This window comes from Atheta coriaria, unplaced genomic scaffold, assembly GCF_025399875.1.
Source record: "Atheta coriaria isolate IRGN ID8LTWV9N9 unplaced genomic scaffold, Caltech_Dcor_3.1 hic_scaffold_9_pilon, whole genome shotgun sequence".
In the NCBI taxonomy this organism is placed as follows: domain Eukaryota; kingdom Metazoa; phylum Arthropoda; class Insecta; order Coleoptera; family Staphylinidae; genus Dalotia; species Dalotia coriaria.
In genome coordinates, this window is record NW_027045451.1 from 7,134,175 (window position 1) to 7,160,908 (window position 26,734).

Below are 26,734 nucleotides of genomic sequence, written 5' to 3' on the forward strand. Positions count from 1 at the left end.
TTAATAAAAAAAATTGCGCAACTTTGATGCTAGCAGCTTACCACCTTGCAAGAGTGAGCTACTTCAACAATTTTTGCGAGCGAATCATATATGTTGTATATGGATTATTATTAAATATTTGTTGAAATAAAATTACTATTATTCGAAAATTTCATGTAGGTATAAACAATTCAATTTTGCAACTCTTATACACTTTCAATGCGTCTGGCAGGATGATAGAACCGACCAAACTGTCTGGCGTGCTGGAAAACACAGTTTCATAGCTCTCTGTATAATGTGTATCAAATTCAGCTTTCCTAATATAACGAAAGTAAAAAAGTTTAAAAAAAATACTTTAGGGGTGTCTGGCTAGGGTTGGAACCATACCAGGTGACTGGCAATGAGCAGCGCATGTTATAATAATGTGACGAACAAAATATGCAAAAATGGAGTATGCTAAAATAACGAAACATAGGTCATCATGTGTACATCTTTGTTGGCTGTTAACTGCCAAAGGAACCACGATCCAGGTTTCATAATTGGGGATCGTTCTTACCTTTGCTGGAGAAACACATGGACAAAATTTCATCTTTCCTAAAATGACGAAAGTCTGGCCGTCACTGGCTCTTGGTCTATTAGGAATTATTACTATTTATTTACTTGTTGATTAGAAAAACAGGATAGGGAATGAATGAATATGTTTAAATATATTTTATTCATTTTGTTTGTTTTAAGTTATTAACATTTTAAGCACCTCTTTAAGTGTGTAAATAATTAATTCGTCGTAAAGATTCCTTGGTAGATTCGGTACCAGAGTCACATTAGTATCTCATTTAATTGAAGCAGGTGTGTAATTTTTCATTTATGTACAAGGCCAAGTACGACAACTTTTTTTTGGCATGAAGAATGCAATGTGACAATGATACGCACAATCTCGCTGCAGTATAACTCACTCCGTGTACACACTGCAAGCGCAAATTGAAGAAACATATAAGAAGAATGCATGTTTACTCTGCGAATCAAATTTAACAAATCTGAATGTGCGTGCGGCGCATGAAAACATCAGCACGCTCTTCGAATTTATCAAATTCAATATTTCGCATCAGCGCCTATCTAATTGAACGTCAGCTAAATAAGTTAAACTTCACCCACCACCGTGTAATTGGTTTCCCCGATAATATGTGTTATTTAAATATACGCAATTGTTGTATGTACTAGATTATCACGATTACGAATAGTATTAGGAAACGCTTGGAAAAGTTGAGGTCATCTTTGCTCGAATGAACGCGTGCCGTTTTTGTTTGTGTGTTTTTGTTTCGCTCTTCCAAAAGACAGAAGTAATTAAATTAAAGAGTTAGGTGTGTGTGGTACTTGGGATACGCGTTAAAATGGCACTGGAAAGGTCGTTCGTTGTTTTTTCGTCATATTTTGTTTAAGTAATATTCGATTAGCTCGTGTGACTGTACGCGGTGTTCGTGTACGGGCCGCTGTAGATCGAGCTGCTCGGATTCGACGACGTCTTCTTGTGGCGGCGGCGCGCCAACAGGCAGAGGATGGCCGCGATTACGCACAGCATCAGAATGAGGCCGGCTATGCAAATACCGATGGCGAAGCTCTTCTGCGAGATGCAAATGCTGTCCTCAGGGCTCTAGAAAACAAAAGTCATCAATTCAAACATAGACAACAAAAAGAAACGAGTGAAAGTGTTTGGGTCGCGACACTCGAGTGTCATAGGTAGTAAAGTGTTAATTGATTTGTTTATTTAATGTCGATTTAATTAAGTGTGTAAATGCGACGACACGTTGTTTATTATACCTATATAGGTACTTATCGTAAAGAAATCTTGAAAGTGAAAATACCTAAGCATCATCAACTAAATTAGGTTTGAAAAGAAACTAAGCCCAAAAAATAAGATGTCTAAATAACTTAAATAGTTTTTTTCTTGTTTTCAAACTGGAACAAAAGAAAATGCTCATGTATCCATTTAAAAGTTAACAGAACGAATGGTAAAATGAGTGTAAAAGTCAAAACGAAAAAAAATCCAGCGTCATTAGCATTAGGTAAGATAGTTATGTTCCATGTTGAACAACTCGGGATACGCGCTGGCTCGTTTGTTCCTTCAAGAGACAAGACAATGCTGATTAGCGCGCACGCAGTGCTAGCGCACCTCGAAAAAAAGCACAGCCAGCCCATGACTGACTGCAAGAACCAAGAACCCGTCGAAGGTGTGTGGGATGAAGTCATGAATCACGCGCATTGTGCGCTGCGAAATTGAAGCCCCATGCCCGAAGTAAGTACAAGGTTAACATGTTAGGGATATCCATCATCGCGTATGTCATATACGAACTTAAACTCCGGAACGAATCGCACACATGCCTTGTATGTGAATGTAGCTAGCACACCTCGCACATACCACGCTTATTGATTTATACGCGACGCGTAGTAATTCATTTTCATAACGATGCGAAATGTGTGCAATTGTAGGAATTCAATGTGCATTGTTGCGCGTAAAGAAGAAGATGATGGAATTTGTATGGCAGTGTGAAATTGTGCAATGCGGTAGCGCGAGCGCGTGTTTTGATTAACACAGCATAAAGTATGCTCAACATGCGCCTCTGCGTCCCGAGAGACACATACCTACGCGGCGCATGTTTGTATTTATGCGTTTGCGCAGGCACAGCGCTTACCTTTTCGCTGAAGACCGAATCGTCGTCCAATCCAGCCTTAGAAAGGTCATTGGCTTCGTTGACATAGAGTCCGCTGTAGACCTCGATGGTCGCCGGGGTTCCTTCGCTATTATCGCCGACCTGGCTGTTGTCCGCTTGTCGACGTAATCGATTACCACCGCAAATGGACGGCTGTGAACAGAAAAAAAAAACGCTAAATTTCATTTCGGACTGACGCCATCGCGCGAATCCAACGCTAAGATGTTAAGATAATAGATCAGTGAGAGATTCCCATTCCCAGGGTCATTCGATTCGACCTTTTTACGTCTTATTTATCCGGAGTTATCCGCACGCGTGTCATGCTTATGCTTGATTCGGCAATTACAACTTTCTTTTTCGATGAGCTGCATCTGCATGACATACGATTGTGTTGTTGTGTCGTGGATGTCGTGTGGCTTTGAACCTGGCAGTGGTGTTTTCAGCAGACGCGCAGAAAGGAAACGTTTAGTCATCGGCTTGGCGAAACGGCAGGATATCCGATATCCGATCTTGACTGTTGGAGACTTGAGCGTCTCGCCGGTCGTCCGTGTGAGGTCGAAGGAAAGTGTTGAAGAAAGGCATGCGACGTGACCGCACGCAACAAATTTTGTCATTAAATTATTCTCAGGTGAATAAAAAATATTTTTTTTCGAAAATATTTTTGACCCTATAATGCCTGGTCAAAGTGGAATAGCTGTAAACTCACCTCCAACATTTATAGGACAAATATGCAATCGTGATGTGCAAATACAACTCCGCCATTGTGTGATATATGCACGAAAAATGATTTCACACGTGAGACACGCGACCTGCGACCTCCGTGCACATCGCCTAACGGTCCACGCGCCATCCGACCAAACCATTGTTTCCTCGTAAACAACAATTACGACGCCATATATTTTGCGTTGTTTGTGCAGTTGTTAAACATTATCATACACTCGAAATGAATACCCATCGCGATAGAGACGCGGACGGTTTCATGATGCATGGGTGTTGCGCTACATCGGCCGCGGCATGTAAATACCATCAGTACGCACGACATGCCTGCAATCTAAACATACCACAGGGGTATCTCCATTGGTACGCGTGGTACCGCTAAACGGGTCCCGGCGCCATTTCGCCTTTTGTGCGAGAGCATTTCCTTATTGCGCGGCCGCATCGGGCCAAAACCGACGTATAAATTACTTTTTAATCAAAAGGCACATCCGATACAGACAAGCGGACAAGGCTGGTGCGTGAAAACACGAGACGATCAGGTGCATTGAACCAAGAACAATCGGACGTTGCCTTTTAAAAGCGTTTTGTATAACTTTTAGAAGCGTAAAACGGATTGTCATCGTTGAAACATCACTCAACACGCGTAAATAACCATTTGTTTCTTTTTTTAATAAATATACTCACTGTAATATTCTCGCATCCATTGTCGGCTTTCACGCACAACTTGACATTACACTGATAGTATACTGAAGCAGTGTATGGAAACTTATGCGCTTGGAAATGTACAGTCGCACGGGTTTTATCCTCGGTGTATTCAAACAGCCCCATTATTTCCGGATCCAATGGACAACCATCACCGCCAATCAGTTTTTGTTCACCCCAGCCCAAACCATCCCGGACCAAACAGTCAGTTATACGCAGACCGTAGGTGTCCTGTTGGTCCAAGGCAATTTGCAGTGTCAAAGGATCGCCGATTTTTACATTTTCAGCCACTTCTTTTACACTGGGATCACCGGAGAAAATCTTCATCGTGCAGCCTGGCATTTGGGCAGTCGCAGTTACCGGATCAGCATGACTCAAACTGATAACAAAATATTGATTACAGTATAAAATAACATTCCGCATGAAATTTAAAAATGTGAATTTTTAAGTTTTTTAAATTACTAACTCGACTTTGAGAGAATCATTTAACACGGTGTTGTTGCGCGTGTTGTATCGACACCTGATGTGGAAACCCTTGCCTTGGTTAGTGACCAGTTTGAGATGCGGTTGAACGACGATGGTGTTGAAGTATTCAATGCCGCCGTCATCCTGGAACATAAAAAATAATTGCAAATACAATTTAAAAAATAATTGCATTCTTCGCACGTTTCTCGCTGGCGCACACTTTGCCTAGCGGCGGCGCTTTGTTTTGCAAAATTAAATCAACGCGTTAATTGTTTTAATTTCGTTTTAATTATTGCGCAAGCACTTTTTAATTACGACCGCAATTATACAATCGTGTTTGTCTGTCAAGTGCTGCGTGGGTTGTACATTTAAATATTAAATGTTTTCTTTTATTTTTAGTAAATTTAATTTACATTTAAAATGTCAACGCTTTTAAATATTTATTTTGGTAAAACATTTTTACGTTTTAGTCTTTCAAACAGTAAATTGACATTAAAGCGGTACTAATGTTTAAAATACCATTAAATATATTGTAAATAAACAATATGAAAATCACATTCAGCACGCTATTTATTATGGTACTCCTAATTATTTGCATTATTTAGACACACACGTCGCGCAGAATACGTTAAGATTATTAAGAATAATAATAGACATTTATGACTGAAAGAAATCGCATGCTGATATGGATATGAACACTTTCAATTGCAAATGTGTACTGTATAAATACTGCGAGGAAGGAACGTGCGCCAAACAAACGACAAAAAGATAAAAGCTCACTTTCTACATAGCTGCTTGCTGCATTAACGCGGACATATTATGTACTGCTTGTATTGGCTATTATTTTCATCTCTTTTGTTCCAGTTGTGATTGCGTTCGCTTTTGAGTAAACACAAAGCGTATCCAGTTTTCCAATTACCAATTACATCGCATTGTGCATGCTCTGGCATAGCTATCTTTTTGTGGATGCAAACTAATGAAAAATCATTGGAATTGAAGTTTTTGAAAAGTCATAAACTGATGGAATTTTGGACACCCGAGAGAGAGCACCATGTGATAAAAATAAACGAAGTAAAAATAGAAAAAAAGGGGAAGGGATCTAGAAAACTGCACATGGACGGATAGGCAACTTGCTGCTATTTTACACTTACGTGCTCTTTAGACTACCCGCAAAAAATGGTGGGGGAAATGCCCTAAACGTGTGCAAATGTGTAAGCCGTAGTGGATAAAAAACAATAAAAACATTTGTCAGTAGTAGCAACACCGTGTTTTTGGGGAGTGACATCGAAAGTTCAGTTACCATCTTTGACACTGGATGCTTAATAAAAGGTGAAAGTTAATAATTTCGCAACATTACTGTCACATACTTCACCGAATTATTAATCTTATCTGTAGCGCAAATGCAAATGTAAAATAACTGTTTCGCGAAGAATATTACAACACATTGTTGTAACATGTAACGTACTGTCATTGGAAAGGTGGAACACAGCAGGCGCGAGGTGTGGCCATATCGTAAACGTGCGAAGGAAGTTTGCAACAACCAGCAACCAAGAGCGTATAAATGTAAATAAATTAACACCGCAAATTGAACGTTTTTATGCGCACGCAACCATTACACTATTAGTGCTAACTAAAAGACACACAGACACACACACACACACACACAGCAAACATTCTAGAAGCAAAAGTCTTTCGCATTGTGGGCGTTTGCGAATGACTCATAATCACCAATTCGTCGACGTTTGCGTTGGCCAATTACGCCGTACGTCATTAAATCCGGTTGTGAGTGCCGAACAAAGATTCGTCATTAGCGCCAATTAGGTAATTGTTTGCAGTTTGCTAGTGAGATTAGACTCCGGCGTAGTGTGGTAGCACTGGGTGGCAAGAAATTTATCAAATCAAAGAATACGAGTACGTACGTTGCATGCGATCATTACCGACGACATGAAAATCATTTATAACAAGATGTGCGCACGTACAAAAACTCGTTTCAATTGAATTGCGGCGTGTTTTGTTTCTGTCGGTTGGTATCTACCAACAACAAGCAGTCACTTAGATTGTGAACGAGTACCCAGTGTTTTTAATGGTCGCCATTTCAATCAAATGTGATTTGTCTGCGACCAGGTTTTTCAATTAGCAGGCATTGGTACCTACAGAGAGGTCTTGGACTTTGTCAAGAACACCGTAATTGTATCATATTCTAACGTTTTTATTCATATTCGTAAAGGAATAATTTATTATAATGTGCCGATTTCAATAATAAAATAAGCAATTTAAATTAAAAATTTGAGAAATAATAATACATAACACTTTAACGCTATCTCGATCTGAATTAATTTACTATTTCTAAGGTAAATCTCCATACCAACTTTCATCCCTTATTTTACACTCTGCAAGCAATATTTTAGCCACAAAAAGTAGTCTATTTCTTTTTTCTTAGTCAAGAATATCCCTATATCAAAATTTATCAAAATTGCTGCGGTGAATTATGCGTGAAAACGGCACCAACAAATAAATTTGCGTTTGCATTGATATTATTAATTTGGCTGATTATTCTAACCTACAATTTTTTTTAAACTGGCGTCACGTACACCGAAATATATTGCAATAAACTAAAGATTTTAATGTATTAATAATCTGTTCTTCCTACGATATATTTCGTATTATCCAGAATGTGTTTTTTACTTGTTGGTGGAAGCGCACACTGCGACCTTTCAAAAATCCCACGCGAATAGCTCGCTGGAATAATAGCAGCGACGACCTTGCCAGTATCGCTCTTTTTACTTGTCGCGACCGCAACAATAAGAGTCCACAAGAGACACGGGCAATTATTACAGACGACAAAAAAATATTCACATCATAATTTGACCAAGCCGGCCACGATTTCGTCGTGAACAATGGAAACCAGTTTCGTTGCAAAACACATTTTACTTTCATGTGTTTCAATTTTACACTCGCAATTTTTTTTGCACCGAAAATTCGCATCGATTGCGAATATAAAATTGAAAGTTGATTCTTGGATTTCGCGTGTTACCCACACACCGAATGCGACATAACCTCCTCCAACGCTATTTCGAATCGTCATCAATTTCGATACTAAGATTAATTTAAACGAAAATGTTGCAATGGTAATAAATATTCGCCTACATACGATTACCTACCTAGCTGGAAAGTCTTAAAATTCGGAATTTAAACAAATTTACGACTTAAAACACGAACTCACTAATAGAGGATGTGCTCTAGCGAATGTTAAGACATTCCTACGGGTTTAATGTGTGTAATAATTTATAAGTACGTACCTAGGAGTACTTGCACACATGCACACTGCTTAAGAATTTTCAAGATAAACCTGAGTAACCCTGCGGATGAAGTCCAAGTTCATCAAACATTTTTATCAGGTGAGCATGATATTGCGTCTTACATTAACAATGATAAATTCTACACGTATAAAAAAGACACTTTCACAATGCCATGACCAAACAAACGGATGATTTCCGCGCGCTCACTATAAATGTGTACCATATAAATGTTTGTTGCCCACCAGTGTTAAACTCGCGCTTTTCTAAAGTCAATTCTCGTAAATCATTTAGAATTTCTTATTTACGATATTAGCATTTCTTTACGTTTAATATGGCATACAATGTGTATCTGTTGGTTTTTACTTTCTTCGTTTTCATTTTCTTTCTGTGTATTGTCAGGGGACTTGCGCTAGAGGAAGAGAAACATTTCTCGGAAAGTAGTGAGTGTCAATAACATGTATGTATTGTTTCCGTTTCCTTTAGGATTAGGATTGGGATTTTACGACTTTCTGACTTTTACATTTTTTTAAATTTTTGTACAATTTGCAAACAGATTAAAATGTGTTGTAGAGAGAAAATCAACCAGAAATTGCAATTTTATTGGTTTGTCGATAAATAAAGACAATTTTGCAAGTAATGGGAGCAGCGGCGTAGCGTGCCTTGTCGGGGCCCCGTATAAAAATTGTTTTGGAGGCCCTTATATGGAGGTAAAGGTTTTTCCTTACACACTTTGGGGGCCCCCGTGGCCCGGGGGCCCCGTATAATTGATACGGCAAATACGGCGGTAGCTACGCCCCTGAATGGGAGTATTATTAGTAAAATAAAATAATAAATATTTATGTATTATGTTATTTTTTATCCTGTTGCATTTCTGCTAGATTTCTTTGTTGTTTAACTATGCCCTTCCACGAAAAACTTGAAATACATGAATTTTAGAAATTTACAATTATAAACTACTTTTTACGTCAAGAAAATGTTCTCTTATAGTGTTAAACTGTGTTTTTTCAGCGAAGGATACATACCTAATATTTATTTTAATACAAAACCAGATCTAAATCTGAAATTTTATCCAAATTAACTCTGTGATTTAGAAAATATTCCGTTTACAAAGCGTTTACCTATTTCACGCAGCTATAACTAAACTTTTACAAATAATATCATTATTATTTACAAACTAAAACCATAAAAAACTAATCAACCGTTATAATATACATTTGTAAGCTAAAATATATCATTTGAGATTATTTCACTGAGATAAATAATATATTTAAACTCTTGCTGATTATAATCGCACGATTCTTAAAACCTAAAATCCGTTTTGCAAATAAGTATTTACTTTACACTCACTTAGACACAACATACTTTCTTTTTAGATCACGACCGCCTCGGAAGTATTGTAGATTGTAGTGATTTATCTCAAACAGACCAATTTAATTAATCAATCCGCAACACTACAGCGGTGGCGTTACACAATCGCTGTCATTATTACTTAAAATCCACTTAATAAAAATATAAGACATGTGAGAGACCTGCCTCTTGGCTACAATATGTCGAATGCACCAACTCAAAGCATAAAAGTTTAGAAAGGCAAACCTACCGATTAATTTGTACAATTTTAGTATTATCTCAATACACAATTCCAATTTCATTCCGTTTTGAAGTGATTGTAGTTTATCTTATGTCATATTGGATATTAAAAATAATTTACTTTCAAAAACTCAAATTTAAATCATTCCAACAACTATTTCTGATTAAATAATTAAAACTAGTTTTCGCGTGCATATTCAAAATTAGACCTCAATTAAATATTAAAAAATATATCTCGACAAAAAACACTAATTGTAAATAAATTACCGTCGTTTTTATAACCGTTTTTTTCTGTTTATATTGAGTCTATAACACTACGAATAATTACAGCTCGTTAAGTAGCGTTGTTATTTCACATAAAGTCATGGTCAAATCAAAAAATATAAATTATTCTTTATAAACCCACTCGCCATACGAGAATATTATGTGGCCATAAAATATTTGAAAAGACCTCCAGGGCTGACCGCGTGAATAAAGTTTTGAATGGGATGTTTTATGCGCGACGAACGAATGCAAATTTTACATCATAAATACTTAAATACACTTTTGTTTGAATAGATTTTGTGGGTTGTGCGATGGTCTCATGCGTGTGCATTACATGCTTTGTTGAGTGTGTAAACATTTTCAAAACGTTGTGAGCGTTCGACTAAAACGTACAGTTTTAATGAGATAGTATAATAAGCGAAGATTTGTCCATCACTATTATAAATAGAAACCGCAAATACGTGGCGGGTTTATTTTAATATTTATTAATGAGAAGAACGTGGATTTGCAATGTTTAAATTTAAAGGTATCGTCATTTTCTTAGAAGTAATAAGCTAACTTAAAAAATTAAAAATTCAAAGTTGTTTTCCTTTGTTGAAAGTTATAAAATCAAAAACTTTAATTTTACATCTATATTTGGGCGTATTTAATGCGCAGTGCATGATGTTATCGAAATTTTTGCAGAGGATTGCAGTCTTTACTTTCCGCATCTCGGCATCCTTTTGCTAGGCTTGATAGTCTTGATGATGGCGTGACAGCCCAGTGGAAATATTCCGTCATTGCCTCTTGTGTCTTGTCTGGTACGGTTGTGGCCATAACCGGCAATTAATACTGTTCCTCATTCGCGTGGCGTCGTAGCGCCACATCCATTTAGACATTTAGTGTAACGGTATCTCTATGTTTTTCATTTGAGTCATTCGTTCAGTTATAAAGAGGAATACTAGGCGGTTAAGATGACTTAAGTCATTGATAGGTTATACCATAATCCACATTGGGATATCTAATAGCCCAACTATACAAATAAGGTATTTTGCTAAAGTTGTAATATAATTGAATATATGTAATATGTAATACTTTTTTCATATATGTATCTATATGTTGATATACGTATTTCCACAAGATTGTATTTTAACCAGCACTTCAAATTAAAATTTCAATTTTTGAATGGTTCTACATTAAAATAAGAAGAATTTGCTCATAACGCCATAACGCCATGATGAAGCATGTAACAATTTCAATTAATTTGCAAAATATATAGACGGCTCATGTTTAAATTTAATTAGTTATTTATGTTTCACCTCGAGGGCATTGTCAGAAACTGAAAAATGTATTTTATTAACATCTTAAAAATAAAATATAATAAAATAATAAACAGAATTTTAATTTTTTGAATAAAAAAGTTAAAAGAAAAATGAATAATCCAAATTAAAAAAAAAAGATTATTTAGGTAACATCAATTTAACATTTATTACGATTTTCAAAACCTAACATTATATTTTACTTTAATAAGCAATAATTAAACAAAATTTAAATTACAGTTTAAATAATTCACACTATTAAATTTAGCAAAATTAGCTCTCCCATCACATGCATGTACAACCTTGCGCAACCGTTGCGAGATTTACTTTTGCTTTCAAGCAACGGAATAGCACAGCACCAACACTCGCACCAACAATCGAAATATGAAATTGTGATTGCATCACAATGCGGCCGGCTGGTTCTAAATTCTAATTCTCGTTAAACTCCCGCACGCGGCGTGCACAGTCCACACGCTCCACACGTTCTATATCATTACCCATATACTAATGTTCTGTTCAAATTTTCGTCAGTTACGCCAGGTATTGTATTTCGTATAAATCATGCATTCAACAGTGGAACTCATACTCAACTTTGCACGTCGTGCTTTGTTCTTATTCTTAAGATGGCGCGACGCCGAAAACACTTTTCAAGGTTTCGCGTCGGTCGTTTCGAAAATTTAAATTATGCACTATTGCCATAGGTAGGTAAGCGTGTGCACGTAGTAAGTGAGCGATTCTTTTACGGTCGAAAAATAAACTAACGCAGCATAAAATCATAAGACAAGCGAAAAATATATAATTTCATATGTTGGTGGCAAGTAGGTAAGTATGTAGTTAAATATACCAAGCGCACAGCTTCTGCACAGTAGTTTTTACAGGGTGTTGCTTATTAAATAAATAATTATGAACAATAATTTTGTTTCTCGGCGCGAAATCTGCAATACTAAAATATAAAAAGTTTAAGAAACGCAATTTTTAAATTGTAGTCAAGTAATGCAAGTTAACTGCAGCTGCCATAACAATAAAATATAAAAATACAATGTATCTTACTTTATTCACTATTTTCCCTCAAACAGTTTTCTTTAAAACCCAATAAAATACGAATATATCCTGTATATGCCTCGCACCTGAGCCGCCACGGAGGTAAATGTATCGACGTGTACCAACACCACACATTGCTGTTATTAGACATTCAGATTATACACATATTCGCGATCCACGGCAGCGGACGGCTCGCAAATTGCCGGCAATTACACATTGTATGCAAAACAGCTTGCCGCTTCAGCTGCATGGGGGATGGAAGCAGTGCGGCCACTGTCAGCCAGGGTATGGGAATAATATTCACTTGTTTATGTAGGTAAACTTTTCAGATGCACGCAATTTTCTTACATGCAGAGATAATGGAAAAAAATGTGCAAAACCCGCACTTTAAAACATTTTTGTGTCTATTAATATTGAAACTTTTAAACTATTTATTTTTAAAAATTCTACGTGATTTTATTAGATTTACAATTTTATATGTTGAGTTATCCATGTTTAGCCCTGAGGACTTCATAAACTAATCTATATATATAAAATTTGCGTGTCACAGTGTTTGTTTCCATACTCCTCCGAAACGGCTTTACCAATTTTTACCAAATTTTATACGCGTATTCAGTAGGTCTGAGAATCGGCTAACATCTATTTTTCATACCCCTAAGTGATAAGGGTTGTTCACCCTTAACTTTTTTTTTAATTTTTGGACAAATTCTTTTGTTTTTATTTTTTTTATAATGTGGAATTAAAAAATACATACAACCCTAAATTTTAAGTTTTTTATCACCAACCCCTATTTCTTTATAGCCATTTTAGTAAAATAATCATTTTTCATCCCGCTCAAAGAAAATTTTTATATGCGTATTCAGTAGGTCTGAGAATCGGTAACTTCATATCTCTAAGTGATAAGGGTTGTTCACCCTTAATTTTTTTAAATTTTGGTCGAAATTTTTTGTTTTTATTTTTTTAATGTGGCATTAAAATATACATACAACCCTAAATTTTTGGTTTCTTATCACCAATCCCTATTTTTTATAATAAGTAAGTTACTTTTTGTCTACACTAAAATTTATCTAGAAACTTGAAATAATTTATATGGCAAAACAACGTTTGCCCGGTTAACTAGTAAAATATATAATGGATTACGTATTCACAATTGAAAGTAATAAAATTAATATTGAGACATTTTAACAAAAAAGAGATAGAAATTAAAAAAATGATATTTATGTTTGGATACGTTAAGACGGCCCCGCAACAAATTGCTGGGCCTGTAAAAAATTATTTACAGACTCATTTGAGTTGTTCCCCTCCACGGAAATCTTTAGTAAAAGGCGAAAGATTTATTCGCTTTGAAGGGAAACCAGAGTGACGAACCTTGAAAACTACCTGGTTTATAAACACACAGGAGGGGTTTATTTCATGGAGAACTTTTAGCAGCGCCTTCTAGTATTCATCGAAATAACTACAAAACATTCATAAAAGTATGTCGGCGAAGTTATTTTTAACTTGATTCAAATATATTCAAATTATATAATTATAAAATTGATTGAATTTTCTAGTTAATTGTTTGTCTCTTATTTTACCCCTATATCCCAAATATCCCCATACGAAAATGTAACTGTATTGATTGAGTGGTTTTTACGTGAAAACGTCACAAAATAGCAACTCATACTTCTACTAATAATATTATTTAGGCTATAGTTCTTATATTATTTTATCTGACAGTTTAAGTTGAAGACCAATTTGGAAACAAATGCCCAACATATAAAGATAAAAGATAATAACGACATTTTCCTCGCTGTTTTCGATCTAGAAAATAATGATGATTTATGTAGGTATGTACATATTAGCACAATCTAAGTTGCACTTGCCATTGTGATTTAGTAATGCCCATACTGACAATGCGAAGGCAACCATTAAAACATGATTTTCTCACTTTTTCTCGCTGCGCTCCATGACGGAAAAAACAGTTTCTTTGCTCGGGCATGCAAACATCGCAAAAGAAAACTATAACACAACCTCCTCTATTCACGCAGTTGCGTCTCATCTCTCATAAATCAAACGCGGGCGCGTTTTTCTCTCCATTCAGCAGGCGCGCATAATGTGTGCAATTTGTAGCGAAATGTGTATCACACAGGCGCGCCGCGATTGCCGCGAAGAAGCGTTCCTCATTCCACGGATATTATTCACCGCGGCCTATCTCTTCTTCGCCTTAAGTATAGGGTACGCGCCCGCTCGAGATGCTCATCCTCATGTTGTGTATCTATACGTATGGGTAGATGTTTTTTATTTTTGGGTTTCGCACTGTTGCACGCCTCTGCATGTGGTGTGTGCGGGGCTGTGGCTTTGAGTGCATTTATAATGCATTGCCTGCATCGCTGCGATATAAAACCGCAGCGGTGCTCACGGTCTTAGCAAGCCTCTACCGTAAAGAAGGAGAGAAAAAAGGACATCGCTGCCCGTCGATGCGCACATAAACCCGCCGAACCGGTCCTCCTCATATCTTCTGATGCGTGTTTGTTGTTGGCGAAAAAGGCTACGATGACCACCGCGCGCAAGTTTGTAATGACGCAAAGTGTAAAGTAATGATAAAAGCAGCCGAGAGGCTCTCGGGTGCGCGCCCACTGCACATGCTGGCGCAAATGGTGACTATTCACTTTTTTGCATAGCTTTACGGCCTTAGAGGCATCTTTGTTATGTTGATTTTAGTATTAGCATATCATAAACACTTACAGCTTACATTCCAACCCTTATTACTCAATAGCTGTTATGAAAAAGTATTAGCATTCGAAACTTATACAACAAGTCAAACAAACATTTTTTGATTGATTTTTTACTTAATTCTTAATCAAACATTTTGCAAAAAGCATAATTTTAATAATAACTAGCTTTTGTCCGCGCCTTCGTCCAGTAGTGTTTAATAAAAATTTATGTAATTCGTATTTACTCTCTTGATCTACAAGTATAAGATAGTACTTATGTGTCAATTCTATCAATAAGACTCGCAATTTTATTTTAAAGAAATTAATTATATAAAGAATTGCAAATAATGCAGTTCAGCGCACCACCTCGGATTCAACTATTTAACTATAACTATGATTGAATCTCAATGCCAACTTTGATCCTATCGAAATGGGCTGTCTTTGGAGTTTTCTCGGAAATTATTCAAAAAATTCTCGCCGTAAAAACCATCCTTAGACTTTAACGAACATTAAAAAAAAAGAATTGGCTAAATTTGTCTAGGCGTTGTTGAGTTATGCGCTTACCAACAGATGTGATTAATTTTTACATTATAGATGAATTTTAAAAAATAATTTTAGAATTTGATTTTTTACAAAATTATTATTAGATATTGATTAAATCTTGGAAACATGACAATAACAAAAATTAATTAATTTTATTATTTTATATTCTTAACTAATCAACATGTTGTAATATAACATATTTTGCAAGTGAAACTAAACTTTTTGAAAGATGAATAACAAAAACATCGAGCAAAACTCAATTATCCAGGTTATATTAGCAAAAGAAAACCTAATTAATTCTGAATAAGCGTATAACGCATGACTAAAATTACAATTTGTTGACACACTTTAGATAATGTCAATACGATTACGCACGCGCGCATAAAATTACAGAATTACAAAATTTCCTCAGCTACCAATTCAATTTTCCGCACTTGATCACGCATCGAAATGCATCTTAACACGTTTAGATTAGCAATCGTAAAAAAGTGAAACTTTAACAGCGTGCAGTTTCGTAACAAGGCGTTTTGTTGAATCTCCTCATTCGCGCCTGGCTCTTGCATCAACTCATCAACGAATAAGGCAACTTGACACAGCGTAAAAACAAATAATACGTAACACTTTCGATTGGCGAAAAACAACATGTGCGCGTTCCGCGAGTCGTGCACATATATGAGCAATTCAAGGTTTCGGCCTCCTTTGCAGACGACGACAGCCGTATATTTTTAAATTTTTGTATATTACTCAGACTCAGTGTTTCGATTTGGTAACTGTGCCGCAGCCCGCATGCACAAATTGTCTCATTTGACACGCTTTGACACGCTGAAGCGGGTAGACGTGCAAAAAGCCTTTTTGTTCGTTAAAGTACATCAAGTAAGAAGTCATTAAGTTAGTGCAACTGCTTTTATCACACGCCATACATTCTTGGCTATTGCCTTAAGAGTTGGAGTCCAGATTAGTTGCGCTCGCGGTGCAAAGTAACAAAGTCTTTGGGTGTAGAACGTTTATCAGTATATCTGGTTGCATTTGTTTGTCTAACACTTAGAGAATAGTCTTAGTATTACTTCAGAAAATGATATAAAGTAACACTTTTCTAAACAATTTGTTTTCGCGTTAAGTGTTTATAAACTCTGGAGATTTGCAATTTTTAACATATTTAGGTACATAGTTGAAAGAGTAATTTCTCCGATTTTAATAAAGGGCATGTTAAATATTGGTTACTAGCTTTAACCCGCGGCTTCGCTCGCGTTGAATCCATCAAATAAATAATAGAAATCATTATACATAGTTGAAACGGATTGATAGAAAGAATGTATATTTCACTGCTTGGCAAGGATTATCTATGTGAAAAAATTACTACATGCAATAAAGTTTTAAATTTTAGATGTAATGCTAGATGGCGTTAAAGTAGTCAATTAGCCCGATGCAGAGGTATTATTGGCTAAACAATTTCTTTATTTTATTTTAAAAATATTTTTTTTATTAAATAAAAAAGTAGCCTATAACCATTCCGGGACCAGCGGGGACCACTAAGAATATGTGTACGGGTTTGATGTTGACGTAGCTGTCGGTAATACAGTGTGATGGTACTATAGTACTTAGGTGTGAGCTTCATTGCTGGAATGCTAGATGGCGTTGAAGTAGTCAAATAACCAGATGCAGAGGTGTTAGTGACTAAACAATTTCTTTATTTTAATTTAAAAAATAATTATTTTTATTAAATAAAAAGTAGCCTATAACCTTTCGGGGACCACTAAGAATATGTGTACAAATTTTCATGATGATCTGTTAAGTAGTTTTTGCGTGAAAGCACTATAAACTTCAGGACATACGCATTTATAATATTAGTAAGGATACATCTATCCATGTATTGTTTTCTACATGGATTTTGTTAAATATTCCTTCTGATATATTGTTTAAGGTTGTTTTGAACGGGAAGCACATGTTTGTTAAGTCGTACCCCTTTGCGCTTTTTAAGTCGTACCTATAGAACATATGAGACTCAAGGTTTCAGCTGCGCCACCAGACGGCGCTAAGGTTGCGCACCAAAGATACTTTACTAGCGTGATGAGAATAGGGAAGATAGTATGATTCAGTGCCTCAAAGGCAAAATTTGGATGCATGACAAATGTGTTGGGGTGTCCAAACGAGTAAAAAATTCCTTGCAAATAAATATATTATTATTAAACTAATATATATTCTCAATTGGATATTACTTTGGCACAGGTACGACTTAGGATATCGATGGTACGACTTAACAGACCGGTTTGTTAAGTCGTACCGATCACACATTTTTTTTTTAAATTGATGTTTTACAAGAATATAAACATTTCTGATTAATTATTCTCATACGAATTAAAGCTATATTAACTTAAGCAGGTAAATATGTCAAAAAACTGACATTATGTTGCAAAACTTTCAATCTTGGGCCAATTGTATTTTAGAGGTATGACTTAGCCAACCTTTCCCTACATAGTTGAAAGAGTAATTTCTCCGATTTTAATAAAAGGTCTTTCTTTAACCGATTTTAAGGTAAAAATTGTCAATTTTATACCAATTTTGCTTTTTACCTTGATTTTACTTTGATTGGATCTGCATAATAATTTTCTTCCTTTATTTTACACACTTAAAATTATATTTTTGCAATCTATTAAAAATGGTTCAGTCAATTTTGCGTTATTTTATGCATCATTGCAAAAAATGGTATTTTAAAATTCCTCCAAATTTTTAATTAAATATTTCGGTCTGGCAAACTTAGATTTTACTATCGGCAGAATAATATTAACAGAATTTAAATAAATTTTCTAAATAATTACTGTAAGACAATATTTATGGACGTGGGTATGCTGCCAGTTGAGCGAAACAAGTAATATAAAATAAATATGACTTACCAATTCAGTACTCATCGTATTACATCCTCTCAATGGCAGGCTGTACTTGATGGGCGCCTTCCGCTGCACCCATTCGCCAAGACACGTGCTATTCTTCGACAATCCCCTGGGATAGATCATACCATTGAATCTACCCGAGCGCGTGCTCACACTGACGACAATCTCATCACTATTGCATTCCACTCGTATATCCGACGCGACTTCCGGCGACTCTGCAGCGAAAAGAAAACCAGTCGCATTAGATAACTTTATAAGCTAACGGAATCAGCCACTCAGGAAACTTGCATTTATTTCCAGTCGAATTAATGAATTAATTATGATATCGTATTCGCAGTAGATGCTGTTCATGCTAATATTAAATAATAAGGCTGTTTCGAGCGGCTGGCTGGGAAAGAAAGTGAGAAGCATTGTTGGTTGGCGCACCAGACTCTCTGCAATGATATGACTGAAAGTAAAATCCGACGCCGCGAGCCAGACAAAATGCGCAGCCTGCATATATCTGAGAATCTATTTCGCGCACAACAGCCAAGACCCACAAACGAAAGTTGTTGCTTTGCAATAAATTCGGGTCATGCCTTTATTGTCTTCGGACTTACAACTTGTTTTTTAAAGTCTTTGTTTCGTGAGTCACACTGCATAACCACATAGGTAAAAATGTTAATGTAATTCAGTCTGAATCAATCAATCAATCAACAAAATTTTGAGGTTAAAACGTCGTATTATAACTTAACCTAAAGTTTTAAACTTACTTGTTGTTGGTAGTGATGTTTCAGGAATGTTGGCAGCATTAATGGCAGTGAATGTGCAAGTAGCCTGTAAACAAAAAGAATAAAACGTGTTAAATTACAAACGGTAATTAATTATGCAATCAGTGTAATGTCGCAGATCGTTCGATATCTCATCTCATCGATATTGGTCGCATGGCCGCAACGGCAACTTAATATCATATCATTATCTCGACCGGGCGAGCTAATTTGCGCCGCGCAATTATTTGACGTTCGCACGATTGGAAAATCCATTTCTCACGCAATTAACAACTCCTTGATGCTCGATTACATGTGCATCCACACACACTTTGCATTGAATATATTACCTACGAATTCTAACGGTAAATATCGTACTTTGAGGAAGACATCAAGACAACAAGTGCATATCGATAAACCAGTTTATATTAAAAATTTTGATCGTTAAATGGCGTCGAGATTTGAATTTTCAGCGTACATAGCATGCACTTAAACGACTTTAAAGTTGTATTTCTATGCGTAGACAGAACGAGAATAATTTACGAATGCATAAAATTTAAAACGACAACAGTAGGCCGGGTGTTACTGTGATTATTGCTTATGTAACTTATTTTCAAAGAAGTGACCTTTGGGATTTTTATGTAAGTAAGTAGGAATATCATCATGATTTGAATTAAATAAATATAACAGCAATCATATACCTAATCTCTATTCCAACTCTTTCAAGTTAAAAAATTGATTATTTGCAGATAGATGGGTAATATATTATGCCAATTAACCAATTAACACAAAAATTATACTATCACTAGCTTTTGCCCGCGACCTCGTCCCGGTGGTGTTTTAATTTAATTCGTTTTACTGTCTTGTTCTAGACATAGTATGTGTTAATTCAATCAATAAGATTTGCAATTTTATTTTAAAGAAATTAATTATATAAATAATTGCTAATAATGCACTGCAGCGCGTCATCTCGATTCAACTATTTAATTATAACTATGATTGAATCTCAATTCCAATTATCCTATAGAAAAGGGCTGTCTTTTGGGATTTCCCGGCAATTAACCAATTTAGTCTAGGCGTTATTGAGTTATGCGCTTACCAATAGATTTTGTGATTCATTTTTCTATTATAGATTTCTCGTATCAAAAATTATAGAAATACATCTTAGCCAAAGATACGATTTGTCTAATCTTACCTCCTCTGAAACTGGTTGCACATTTTTTGTCTTTTATACTTAATGTAATGGATTAATTAGTACTTAAACTGTGAGCACGACAAAAACAAGCCAGTTAGTTAAAAAAGACATTTCACAAAACCTTCCGCAATTTCAGAGGAAAATTGCTTAATGACCCGACGCTAACAGCACTCAATTACTCTACACAAAATAAATTAGAATTCATAATGACACGCGACGGCAAGCATTCGAAAAGATGAAAGAACCACTTGACATTTCATTTGAACTTTTGCACAACAAAAAACTCAAGTCACTAGTAGTCACCTACCAGTTGTTAGGTGGTCAAAAACTTTCGAAACGAATGTATTTATGAAAATTTCCCGCATCGCTTGACTTTTTATTTGGTCAAATGTGAACAACTACATTAAAATATTCCCATATCAAATAGTCTACGTCCGAGTAAAATTGTAAAGCGCTTCGCTTAAACACCATCATTATTCGGAATTGCGCAGAACACGCAAAAACATCAGCATTACATCAACAACGTCCTCTGCAGCACTCTAATGCGTAACGTAACATTGAAATTGTAACAGGTAACAAGAGTATAAATAAGATTGCTAAAATTATATACGGTAACTAGAATGTTAGAGGAAGCAATAATTTCACAAATGATGAATTAAACAGCGCATTAATAACGCAATAAACCGTTAGCACAACATTATGCGCATCTTTCACATAACCTACAAGTTGTTACTTATTACAATCGGTGATTGAGAAAGAAAAAAACAAAAACACATTGTTATTATCTTACGTGCTTCATTACGCGGCACTAAACAAATTACTCTTGTTGGTTTACAAAATTATTATCTGCGTGTGCCATAACTGTCCTTCAGAGATTCTCTTCACGTTGCGTGCGTCTAATTGTAATTATGCTAATGTGACATATTTTTTCCTGCAAATAATTACTGCTTCCAATAGAAAAAATATAAACACAGAAATAGACAGCGCCCGCACTAGGATGACTTCCACGTGGTTTTTATTAGATAATAACGCGATAGGAACAATGCGGTAATTAAGATGCGATGCGCGGAAACATAGAGTTCGATAATGAAGATGTAAACACACGCATTAAAACAAGAATGATGGTATAAAACTGAATTATATACCGGCGGCGTGGAGATGAGTTTTCGTGTGGTGGACGTAAAAACGTAAACAGCTAAACAACACGGTAATTATTTAATTTATTATATCGTCGAATTGAATATAACAACGTGAATATCCTTGGAGGCGCTCCCGGAGGCTCCGGAGCGTAAAAACGCCGCCAGTGACGCAACGTTGCCTCCGCCACACCGCCTTGTTTGTCGAGCGCGAGGTGGACTGCCTTGAGAATTAAAAACAGTCGAATGCCAGTCGCAACAATCAATCGCAGCAGTCGTAACAGACAGTAACCAGTTGGGTGAATTGGAGTTAATAATATATCACCGATCTGGCATTTTAAGAGAACTGCTTATATTTATGACTAACCAAAAGTTCACTAGTTATTGCAGAAATAATTCAATATCACTAGGATTTATTGTAGGATCATATTAATCATTCAAGAAGCTATATATTTAAAGAAAACTGATTATAACCTCTCAATTAAGTTACTGACGTCTGTTACAAAAACGCCAGTGTTGCCAACCGCGCGAAATTTAGGCCAAAACTTGCCAAAAGTTCAATCGTTATTGTAAAATCTTATTATTTACTCTAGGAACTACATCTTGAAGAGAAAATAATTATAACCTCACAGTTTAGTTACCAATCTGACATATCTGACATAGAGACGCCAGTGTTGCCAACAGCAAAAAATAAAACTCCGAGAACAAAAAAATATAACTAACGTACTCGTAATAACATCGGGAAATTTGAAAGCATTTGAAGCATTTCCTCAAACTGTAATATCTTTCAATAATAAAACAAGTATCACAATTATTATCAACATCATGCAACATCAATATTTAATCTTAATATCTCGAGGAATTTAATGTTCACATGATTTGTATGCCTGTTCATCATGACTGACAGTAATGATACCGACAGATGCACTGCAGTCATCTAGAATTCTCCACTTTTCGCAAGTATGTTGTAACAGCGCGATTGTATGATCTCATATTAAGTTTACAAGTTTACAACTCGGAGAGCGTCATCACCGGGCGCGCGGCCACATCATTATAATTTCACAATTAAATTTGCATTCGTTTAGCAAACGTGCGCGCCGCGCTTAAGTTGGTCTGCCATGCCGACACAAAAGAACAAACAATTGCGCTGTAGATACACTCGGTGCTATGCGCGCATAATTAAAAGCAATGATCTAATATCCATCTTTTATTGTGCAGAAAAAATAAACATGGATGTTCGATTGATTGTATTATATACTAGGTACACTCACCAAGATGGCGGCGACGGTCGCGTAGAGGATGCTTTTCTGCGCTGGCTTCTTCATCGCTTCTTTTGTGGGCTGCAAAACGAAAAAAAAGTGAAAGTCAGACAGTTACAGAAATTCATCAATACAATATACTTAGGTATATCTTATGAGTATTCCTATCTTAATTTGTGATGGAAAATCATAAAAATTTGCACTTCCCGCAACTTCGTTAGTATTTAGTAAAATTGTAATTAAATTTTACATTCTTGTTCAAGACTTAGTAAATGTTAAAGCTACAAGATATGCTAATATTGCACTTTAGCGCCATCTCGGATTTAATTATTTAGCTATAACTATGATTGAACCTCTATATCAAATTTTATTTTCAATTTATCACCCTTAAAGTCAAAATTTAAAATATTTTAATAGTTATTATGCTATTCTGAGGCAAAACAAAGCCAAAAAATTATAAATCTTCAAAATCTGTTCAGTAGTTTTTAAGTTATAAAAGTTGTAACTAACCCGACTATGTTTCATATATACAAATACAACATCCAAGTATATTTATAGGTTATATATTTTTTTATTTTTAACTATTTACAATCTATTTGCTTATGTTGGAAGTGAAACTTTACATAATCCATGAACGTATTGAGTATTTCAGGGTTAAAACACTACATGAGCGTAAATGAAGCGAAAACGATGAGATTACATTAGCACAAACTTAGCATAAGCATGCAGGTTATGTTATGTTGTCAGTTAAGGAAGCCGAAGCAGTAGCCGGATGGACGCACATTTTGCGACAAAGCGTCCGCCGTCTTCGCGAAGGTCGCTAATTGCAAAAACGCGCAAAAACCACACGAGCACTGTGTTTTCTGCACCGGTGCCGGCGCGCTGTTTAGGTTTGCTGTTTCGCGTTCGCCTGCTTCGCTTCCTTGTTCGGCCTGCCGCTCAACAAATTAATTTTAAATTATCTACTCACAGTACATTACCTTTGCAGGCGCTATTGTGGCTGTTAAGTGCTAAATTGTAAGTAAATCGTACAAGACCTGCGCTGGACCACCATATGAGTGAAATTTAATTAAATTTCGAGACGAATGCGCTTTGTGAATATTATTTGAGCTCAAAGCGTGCACCTGGAGAATACGGAGATGATTATTGCCCGAGAATTAATTGGATTGCATAATTTCAATCTAAGTTTGTTTAAGATGACGGGAGAGTATTATGTTCTGGATTTAACTAGTGGTTCACTAGTCGGAAAAGTCGACTTTCGGAGGATAGCGAGTAAGTATAATGAAACAAATATGATAAAAAGTTAATACCTAAGATATTGGCATAATCCACGAATGAACTTTTAAAAATGTTTTTTATTTATTCATTTAGCATTAAAACGACTTGAGCAACTAATATTATAAATGCGAATGCAATTTTGTTTGTTTGTTACTCTTTCAGGCAAAAATTATTTAAGCGGATTTTTAGGAAACCTCACAATGTTGTATGTTATCCATCAAAATTGGCGATTGACTAAATTTTGTCAAAAAAAATAAAACCTGTGAAGCTTTGGCAGGTGACAAGCACGCATTCAAATCACCTCTCCGGTGTTAATGCGCAGTGTAAAACACTTTTCGCTAAGCGGTTTTTATTAGACACATTAATAAATTTTAAATTGAAGGCGAATTTCCCAATTTTTATTAAATGTGTTACGAGATAGAAATTTTATAGAAATAACTGAAAATAATTGTATTTTTGAGAAGTGCCTAAATAATTCGGTAGATAATAATATATGATAAGTTGATCGTACTTTTTCTTCGTCCTGTATAACTAATCTAATTAAATAAAATGAATTAATAACTATGATTACTCAAAAACCACTCATTCTTATTTACAGTCCCATTCCTCATCACATATTCTATTTATTTGCGGTGTACAATAATAAATCTGAAATTTAATTTTGAAACATGCAAAAATCTATAATTTATTCTTATTATAGACAATTATTAGTCATGCCGACAAGTTAACCAAAACACAAATTGGCACCACATACATAGAGATCTTTTCTCTCTGGTCTCTGCCCTCGAGTCACAATGTTTTCTCATTTTTAAAGTCATCGAGACAAGTTATGAGCAAAATCGCAGATGACTTATTGGTATGTTAGAAAGTACGCCGGATGAAAAATCGCAAACTTGAGGTAAGTGAGTCAGGGCTGGCCGCTGTCTTTCACTGTGCTATAGGTGTACACAAACAGTAAACTATCGATTGAGAGATTTGCATTGGTATTCGATGAGTGCTTAAATTTAGTCGTCCATAAATGGCACATAAAGAATAAATCAAACTTTTTCAAGATTTTTTTAAATTTTGCGTCAAGTTTGATAAATAATTCGGAAAGAAAAAAATGACGCACACGGCTTAATCCGGCACACCTTGTAATTCGACATGGTCATATGCCATATGTTTGTACTTTAGGATTTCTAATTTGTCGGATTACAAGGTACTGTTTTGAAAAAAATTCCGGACTGTAAGGGGTCTTAGGCAGTTTTCTGTAATCCGACACTGCTCTGCAAAGTGATTGTCGGATTACCGACGTTCCACTGCATTGACAAATTACTTATTTATATAAGTACACCAATTAGGACAATTCTTTTTTTAAATGTTTGTTAAAGTCCAAGGATGGTTTTAACGGCGAGAAAAATTCGAATATTTGCCAGAAAATCTCAAAAGACAGCCGTTTTCTATAGAATAAAAGTTGGCATTGAGATTCAATCATAGTTATAGTTAAATAGTTGAATCCTAGATGGCGCGCTAAAGTGCATTATTAGCAATTCTTTATTTAATTAATTTCTTTAAAATAAAATTCGAATCTTATTGATATAATTGACACATACTATGTCTAGAACAAGCGAGTAAAAACGAATTACATTACAATACTACCGGGACGAAGTCGCGGGCAAAAGCTAGTTTATTATATGCAAACTTATTTTTGACTTCAAAATGACGTCATTGTTTATTCAAACAAATTCTGTAAAAATTAAAAGAAAAAAATTGAAAAATTAAAAAGACGAATTAAACATGGTGCTCTTAACCTAACTTCTGTTCCCTAACTCTTTAATTCTCCTCTTTTACCCATTCGATTATAAATAATACCAAACGAATAATTCAAGGTCGTAATTACTAAATTTGCAACAAAAAAACTTTCAACCAATTTTTATATTAATATGTTAAAATTGTTTATGATCTTGTATCAAATGACCTTTAAAGTAATGTAATAATAAAAACCGTGCCTGTTTTAGTAGTTAAAACTTTTTTTCGAATCACATGTTCAACTTCCAGCGTTAATATAAGCTCAACGCAGTTGCATAATACGAGTACACTAATACTCCGCTTCATTGAAACTCACCTTTACTATTTACTCTATAATGCCTCTTTCTATTCCAATAAGAATTATAGAAGCGTTCGCTGAAGTTGACTAAAGATTCGTGCGTATAATCCAGATAATACAATTTTATATTCCACCACGGACGGAAAATATCACAGTATTTGAATTAAAATACCGAAAGGACAACAAGACGAAGAATTCGATTTTGAAACACAACTGGAAACACTACACTTAAATATTAATCAGTCTTGTTGTTGCCCAGCCACCACCGATGGCAATTCACGTCGATTTGAATTTTCGTAGATATATGCAAGTTATAAATTAAAAGCACGTACTTCTTTCTTTTAGCAGTCGTGTAAAATAAATCTATATCGTTTACTCCAGCGAGTGTATTGCGCGTTGATCACATGGCCCTTTCGGTCGGCCCTTATCGTTGTCGATGATTCGCGATGCGCTTCTTCGATCGTCGCCTGCCGTCATTATTCTATTCCATGGCGTCCCTACGGGTTGTACGGAACACAACGCGGAGACAACGCGGCGCGACGCTACTTCGGCGATGTCTTAAAACCAACTGCATGAACTGCCCAACTGGTCCGACGAGAATTTAATCGCGAGCCGCGCCGCGGAGTAGGTATACAAAATGATTATTATAGCGCAGCGAGTCAAGTTGCTCAAGTCGCGCCGGGCGCGCAGTGCGCAGATGGTGTGGGCTGAAGAAGGACGGTGTAAAGTCGTAGAAAGCAAAAGCGGCAAAAGGTAAGCAAAAGTCCACAAAAGTCTTGCGAGCGGCGCGGAGGAAGGTTATCGGTACCTACCTGGAGCGAGCGCGCTGGATGAAATCATTTCGGAGGTT

The 26,734-nt window shown here is 35.8% G+C and overlaps 1 protein-coding gene and 1 non-coding gene across 3 annotated transcripts; both read right to left on the reverse strand.

The window, feature by feature from the left end:
• Positions 1-675: 675 nt before the first annotated feature.
• Positions 676-26,479, reverse strand: pio (zona pellucida domain-containing protein piopio). 2 transcript variants are annotated; one of them, XM_065311787.1, is made up of 8 exons: positions 26,217-26,479; positions 22,533-22,601; positions 18,937-19,000; positions 18,188-18,399; positions 4,570-4,712; positions 4,086-4,482; positions 2,667-2,837; positions 676-1,627 (listed from the first exon to the last, which is right to left on the reverse strand). In XM_065311787.1, exons 2-8 carry the CDS (start codon positions 22,584-22,586, stop codon positions 1,427-1,429), a joined length of 1,242 nt encoding a protein of 413 aa, XP_065167859.1. In that variant the 5' UTR covers positions 22,587-22,601; positions 26,217-26,479; the 3' UTR covers positions 676-1,426. The 2 variants fall into 2 exon arrangements, with proteins under 2 accessions (XP_065167859.1, XP_065167858.1); XM_065311786.1 differs by having other exon boundaries at positions 25,903-26,477.
• Positions 13,299-13,420, reverse strand: LOC135799922 (U5 spliceosomal RNA). Its single transcript, XR_010550087.1, has one exon. It is a non-coding gene; the product is annotated as a U5 spliceosomal RNA (small nuclear RNA).
• Positions 26,480-26,734: the final 255 nt, after the last annotated feature.